Source organism: Sinocyclocheilus rhinocerous, unplaced genomic scaffold (genome assembly GCF_001515625.1).
Source record: "Sinocyclocheilus rhinocerous isolate Xijiao unplaced genomic scaffold, SAMN03320098_v1.1 scaffold838, whole genome shotgun sequence".
Taxonomy (NCBI): domain Eukaryota; kingdom Metazoa; phylum Chordata; class Actinopteri; order Cypriniformes; family Cyprinidae; genus Sinocyclocheilus; species Sinocyclocheilus rhinocerous.
In genome coordinates, this window is record NW_015650710.1 from 313,054 (window position 1) to 320,726 (window position 7,673).

At 37.4% G+C, this 7,673-nt stretch overlaps 1 protein-coding gene across 1 annotated transcript in view; it reads right to left on the bottom strand.

Annotated features, from left to right (window-relative positions):
- Positions 1–7,673, bottom strand: part of LOC107712488 (neural-cadherin-like) — a gene marked incomplete at its 5' end in the record, with an annotated part of 181,396 nt that overhangs the window by 172,835 nt on the left and 888 nt on the right. The window contains 2 exons of the mRNA XM_016517756.1: positions 839–968; positions 6,836–7,061. Of these exons, the coding sequence (XP_016373242.1) occupies positions 839–968; positions 6,836–7,061 (356 nt within the window). The remainder of the gene's footprint in view (positions 1–838; positions 969–6,835; positions 7,062–7,673) is intronic.

Genomic DNA, 7,673 nt, shown 5'->3' on the forward strand with positions numbered 1-7,673 from the left:
GTTTGACTGTATCTATTTGATAAATGAAGTTAACCAACTAACATTATACATACCCTTTTGGTTTCTGTACCCAATATGTAAAAAATGTACAAATGCAATGAAAATATTGGTATCGGTACTCTGTATCGGCAAGTACCAAAAATAAATGTATCGGTATCGGGCGAGTACTGGAAAAAGTAGTATAGGTGCATCCCTAATATATATATATATATCAAACCACATAGTTTTTGCATTAAAAATTTCTGTGAATGGACAGCCAGAATCATACAAGTCCTTGAAATCATGCAAGTAGTTGTCTGTGGATGTGTGAATGACATGAATCACTTACCATCAAACAATCACTTATGATGAAAAATTATAACAGTTGTTACTGCAAATATCATCAGTCACCTTTTTCCACTACACGTTTATTTAACTGCTATATCTATTACATTTCTATTGAAGTCAAATTCCCTCGAAAAAATACATAATACTGAAGATTATTTTCAGCAGTCTTCTTGCCAGTCATTATACTGTAATATTCATGTTTTTTCCCCCATAAACTACCTAATGAATACATTTCCACTACTATACTTTTCATTCCGAGCAAAAACCTTTTATATATCACTCATTAGATCTTACTCTGGAAGCAATGAAGATAGTCTTGTGAACCAAGAGATAATGAACCATTTTCTAGCCAAACTCTGAACACAATCTGTAAAGCTGTATAAAAATGTTGATGTTTTAGAAATATAGAAACTAAAATTCTAAAAACAAACTATAAAAATCTATTATGTATCAAATATGTAAGCACTAAAGCTACAAAATAAATCAATCATTAGCATATGAGAGCACTCACCTCGGCAGCACTGCTGAGACTGTCCTGATTCTCACTGGCCCGCACCAGCAGCAGGTAGCGGTGCTGGTCAAAACTCATAAGCCGCGTGTTCACATAAGACAAGATAGCACGCAGCCAGCGAAAAACCAAGCTGCGTGCTACACAGCACAAGACAAAACAGGACATGAAAGCACGCAGCCAATGACACGAGCTGTGTGCAACAACAACACAAGACAACAAGAAAAGAACACAAACCGCGTGCTACACAAAACACAACACACGTGGACAGAAGAACGCACGGCCGAGCGAACTCGACGCACGCTCACATGAAAACAATGACATGATGGGAGTGTCAGGGCTCTGTCACAAAACCATGAATTACACTAGACCGAAGTGACAGAACCCTGACAGTTCGGGGGGAAAGTGCGCGCATGAACGTAATCTGTGTAATTAGCGTTGTTTACACTTAGGGGAAAGCGTGCGTATGCCATTGTGATACTCTCTAAAATGGCGGAAGACGGTAACTCTGGGGAAAAGAATTGTTGAATAAAGTCATTATTTTTGTTTTCTTTATGCACAAAAAGTATTCTCGTAGCATCACAAAATTGAAGTTGAGCCACTGATGTCACATGGACTGTTTTACCGATGTCCTTGCTACGTTTCTGGACCTGGGAACATTACAGTTGCGTTGCTGTCTATGGAGGGTCAGAGTGCGCTCCGGTTTCATCAAAAATATCTTAATTTGTGTTCCAAAGATGAACAAAGGTCTTTCGGATTTGGAACGACATTAGGGTGAGTAATTAATGACAGAATTTTCATTTTGGGGTGAACTAACCCTTTAAATATACGTTTCCATCAATCCAACTTCCAAGGTGAATGCATTATATCTTTACACACATTTGGTCGTAACTGAATGTGGGTAAGTTATGGAATGTCTGTTGAGGAAATAAATGGAAAGATAAATGGAAATAGGTACAGCAGGTAAGAGATTCACCACAGGCTCATTGATCTTGTGTAAATATAGAATAAACAATTTACAATTACACAGCATCAAAGAACATATGGTATTGTGCTGGTTATCACATATTGGGAGCAAAACAAACCCATTACTGAAGAAAGCAAGCGGAAATGGAAAAGTTTTTCTCCTCATTTCGGATGACATAGATCAAATACCTCTCACTTAGTTTCATCCTGATGCTTAAAAAATACTCTATTGTGATTTTCATTGAAGGTGCATCTGTCTTCCAGATCACTGTTATTATCAGTTTCATTCTCTCTGTGTTTTACTCACTGGGTCAAATCATGACCAGTGTCTAGACTTAGACAATGAAAACATAAAACTTAGCAATTAAAGTGTATCTCTGAAATTTCATGACATTTTAAGCCGTATCAAAGTAGGAAAAACACACAAATATTTACAAATCAAGTTAGCAGTGAGAGGTTATAGTTGATTGCAATGAGAATGAAAATATTGCTGCATTTATTAGTCTAGGATAAGCATTAAATGATAAATCACAAATTGCCATGGGACACAAAATTCTTAATATGTTCTCAGTAAATTCTCTACAAATTCAAGATTTGCTGCCTCAGGAAAAGTTCAAGCAAAGGACCTATCTGAGGGTTGTCCCCCCTAAAAATATGATTAAAAACCACTCTCTGCATTGTAAATAACAAAGTTTTATACTTTAATCAATTGTAAGTAGTAAAACAACACGAACGGGGCAAAAATGCGTTTTAAGTTTAGAAACATTTTGAGTCTCCCCCTCCCTGGCCTCACTTTGGTCCAAAGGCCTGCTTTCCTCTTTTACATCCCCTACACACACACAGATGATGCCAATGTATTTTTCGATAAATCCGCTATGTTAGCAATAATAACGTTACCTGCTTGAGGGGAATGGTTGCCAGGTTTTCATAACAAAACCCGTCCAATTGCTACTCAAAACTAACTGCGTTTCGAGGAGTCCCCCGGTAAAAATCACGTTCTGGGGGCTAAAATACACGTTATTGGTGTCGCTTCAACCCGCTGACATGAAAAACAACCCGCAGCAACAGTGATAAAGTAGCCCAATTCCACGGGAAAACCGCGGACTTCGCAACACTGTGACGGATACAACGGACACGAGCGCTGTCATGGCGCGACCACAACAGCTTGGAGTTGTCTAATTTGGCACGGTCTCCCTGCTGCACTAATAGTAGTAAGCCATTACTCTGTGTATACATCATAAGCGCTGGAAGTGGGGGTGCTGCAGCATATTTTTTTGTCCCCCGTTTTTTTTTCTGTGGGCAACTGTTTAACTGTTGGGAATAAAAAAAAATTGTTGGCAGACTATTACATAAACTCCATCCATTATAGTCAGCATTACAAAAGACAGATAGTAGTTGTCAGTTCCAGTGGCGCAAATGGTAAAACGCATGTTTTGACGCGATCGACCCGGGTTCGAATCTGTCTTTTGGCCAACTTTTTTTCTCCCTTTTCAAATTTCAAATCACATCAGAAAAGCATTTATTTTTTTAATAAAAATGAAGGAAATAATCAAAAAGTTGAAAAAGTATCGGTTAGGGTAGGTGTAGGGAGGGCTTTTGTCCCAATAAGGTGCCATCCATTTAATAATTTGAATTAAAATTCAAATTTACACTCAATAAGTTATTATTGCATACTGTTTACAATGCTGAGGTGCAGATAACTGCCACTATTGGCAATAAGTAATTAGCAGAATATCCTGCTATTTTAATATAGTATAGCTATTTGCACTTAGTGTAAATAGCATATCACAAAACAAATACTTCACTTAGTGTAAATAGCATATATCGCTAAGAAAATATGCTACGCCTTGTGTCCCCTTCAAATATCGCTCTTGAGAATTTTTATGTTTATTGTCCCCCCCCCTACTGTTAGACGAAATTTACGCCCCTGCATGCAGCTGCGTGCGCATTGTGGTGGCAGAAAAACACTGGTAACAAGTGGAGGTAAATGGGTAAAATCGATGGAATAAGAGAAAAAATGTATTGTTGTGCCTTTGGATGTCAGAATCGGAATGCAAATAATTTTTATATAAAACTATGGATGAAACCTGCTATGATTACCCTACTTTTAAAGCATGCATTTGATTTAAACAATAGATCTACATATTATTCACATAGTGGACATATTGTATTAGCCCTACAGTTAAAGCATGAGATACTATTTAAACCTATAACATCTTACATGACATTTACCTATTTTATCTCACAATTCTGACTTTATTTCTTGCAAATGCAAGTTTATATCTCCTAGTTCAGACTTTATAACTTGATTCAACTCAACAATTGCGAGTTTGTCCATTCTGAGGGAAAAAAGCCATAAGTGTGTGATATAAACTCATGATTCTGAGCTGAGGGTAAAAGAGAGAATGACGAGTTGATTTTTCTTACCAGAATTGTGAGCTATAATCTCGGAATTGCACGAAAAAAGTCAGAATTTTGACATATAAACTCAAAATTACCTTTTTTATTATTTTATTCCATGGCTTCTGTATAGACTGCTACGTTATAGTGATGTCCGGTTCGCGAACGAATCGTTCTTTTGAACCGGTTCTTTTTAGTGAACCGGTCGAACCGGTTCACCAAATCGGACTGAATCGTACAAAACAGTTCGCATCTCAAGTCGGCACTGATCCACAATTTTCTAAAGTTTCTCACTTTCAGACATGCCTTACAGTCCCTACGACTCGAAATAAACCAATATCTCAGAGTATTCGTTACTCCTGTAACTCCAACAGCACTGAAACATGCTGTGCAGACTGAGAGAACCGATGAGCATGAGCATATATACTGAGCATGCGTGTACTACCGAACGAACGGTACTGCTACAGCGGTTCTCAAGTCAACTGCTCTCGAATCACCAGTACACTGAACCGAGAACCGTTTCTTTTGAAATTAACCGTTTTTTTAACCGGTTCATTGAAACGAAATGTCCGAAAGAACCGGTTCGCAGAAAATAACCGGACTTCCCATCACTACTACGTTAAAACTGGCATTTTATGCCACCAGATAGGCTCTGCCCACAAAAAAACGTCATCACTGTTTGCCAAACACTGAAATTGGTCTATAGCAAAAGCAGATAACTCCAACAGTCGTTTACTGGCAAAAGCAGATAACTCCACATTTCATGTTTCAGAGTTAAGCAAAAACACTCGTTTATTCTTTTTAATCTCCACAGATGACAATGTAGACGTCTGACAAACGTTGTTGTTGTGATCATAGACTGTATGGTTGTGATTACACGCAATACAGGGAGCAGCTTTTCCCTCACCATTGTAACGCGCTGCTTTTGCAAGGTTCCGTGAAAAAGTTTCAGCTTTTATTTAACTTTTACACCCCGAAGAAGATATCACGGCTTCCTCAAGTTCGTTGAAATTATCCATCCTTGATCACTTTTAGTCATCTTTGACAACACTCCTCTCAGCTAGCGCGTCTTTTCAAAGTGACTAGCAGTCACCTGACCTGAATACAGCGCGCTGATTAGCTAAAATTGACTTATCGGCTTCTGTTCAAAAACAACAAGGGCACTTGTCGGCTTCTGCTGTAAAACGTGAACTCGCGGTGCCTTGAAAGAGGACAAAACCGGCTGTTTTGACAAAACGTGTTTAGGGTTCAGATTGTGCTAGATGTGGAGAATAATGCACGGCACTCAGTTCATTTTTTTTTAAAGTGCCTTTTATCGTTTATGTGTATCATTTGAATGATACACAACTTTGGGATAAGACCAGGTATCAGAATATAAGTTTCTTCTTCTTCTTCTTCTTATGTAACTAACCAAAGCCTATAGCCTAATATTTTATATGAAAATAACTGAACATTTTATGAGCTTTTCTCAAAAACAAAAACAGTCTGTTAAATAATATAATTCATGTATGGGAGCTTTTCACTTCATAATTTGCCATTTTTCAGTTGTTTTATATATTCAGAAACTAGTAAATAAGGGCAAAATTTTGATAATCATGCAGTCAAGATTGACATTAATGTATTTTGGTAATCCCAAAGAAGCTTTTCAGGTATTGTGGTTATTACAACTCCATCCCCATTGGCAGAGGTTGCGTGTTGGCTTGGTCTATCTCTGCTGTCTGGCAGAGACCAGAACGTTTGAGGATAAGATTAACGTCACCCCACTTTGGTGCCATGAGCAATATACTTATCCTAACATTAACCGTATTTTTGTATAGCTATGGATGAAGCCAACCACATTCAGTAAGATCTGCCTGTCATGCCAAGTCTAAGTTTAATAAAAGCAACAATATGGTGCAATCACAGGTGTGTATGAGGAAAATAATATACCGCAGCATGCAATGCATATTTAATGACATGCAGCTGCCATAAATGGATCTAGTAGGCACTTATTCCACATGGATTTAGGATAATTTGCTACAAGGCAAAGCCTGATTTAATACATCTGTGTAGGGCACGACTAATCATTCTTCCCTGTAGCAGCATCATGCAAGTCATTTCTCAGTGACTCATCTAATATCAAAGGGCTAAACTATTAACACTGACTGCACAAAGACAAAGTAATAAAGGGTCCATTTGTCATCTATATGTGGGAGCAAATTAAAATAAATAAATAAATAAATAATTAAACTACAAAAAAAGAGAGGCTTTTATCATATACATTACTTGGTGTAACGCATGGTTAACCTCTCACGGCTGTCTATACGAGCAGAACAAAGTTATGATGTTAATGCATCTTTAATGCATATCACAGTACCCTGACATAGTCAAAGATCATTATTTCATGAATTTTGCATCAAGTAGTACACGATGACTCACACAAGCTACGCTCCAGCGAGAAGCAGAGGGCGCACGGATGGCTGTAAGTGCAGCATGATCCTGTTTCTATCTGTTACCCTGATGGATAAGCGGTGTTCTCACGGCGTGGGAGATGCATTTAGGGCGTGCTAGAATTACACTATGGAAATAAGATTTGCTGCATTTACGAGATTGGGTGTGTGTTTATGTGTGTGTGTGTGTTTTGGATTTACTCACGGTTGGCCTTCTGGTGTATTTTCTGGTATGGAAATTGTATAAGACACGTTGGTGAATTGAGGAGCTCTAGGGCCAGCGATGATGGACACTACAGCGGGAGGACTGCGGCTGCTCTGCCGATCAGCAGCCACCACTGTGAGCTGGTATTCTCTGTCTCTCTGCAGGGGGAGGCCTGTCGTCCGCACATAACCGTTCTTCCTGTCCACCTCAAATCTCCCGTCACCTCCTGTCGTATAACAAAACTTTTCATTCTCATGCAAATCACACACAAATTTTATGATGGTGACACTTTGCAGTAAGGTTCAATTGGTTCAAATTTGTTAATGCACTAGGTATCATTCAACTTGAATGAATGAATATGAATGTATTATGAGCAAATATAGATGAACAATGAAAAACAGTAAATTTGCAAATAAATACTTGCCTTAATTAATAAATGCAATAAAATGAATGTTGTTCATTGTTAGTAAATGCATTAAATAATGTTAACAAATTGATCCTTATAGTAAAGTGCTACCATTAAATTAATAATATAAAATTATTATTATTATAGAACTAACAATAGCAGACAGACAGACAGATAGATAGATAGATATTTGATACAAAATACAGCATAAATAGATATTGTGAAATATTTTTTTAACAATTTGAACTGTTTTCCATTTTAATATATTTTAAAAATTAAATGTATTTCTGTGATGGCAAAGATGAATTTTCAGCAGATATTACGCCAGTCTTCAGTGTCACATGATCCTTCATAAATAATTTTAATATGCTGATTTGCTGCTCAAGAAACATGTATTATTATTATTATTATTATCATCATCATCATTATTTG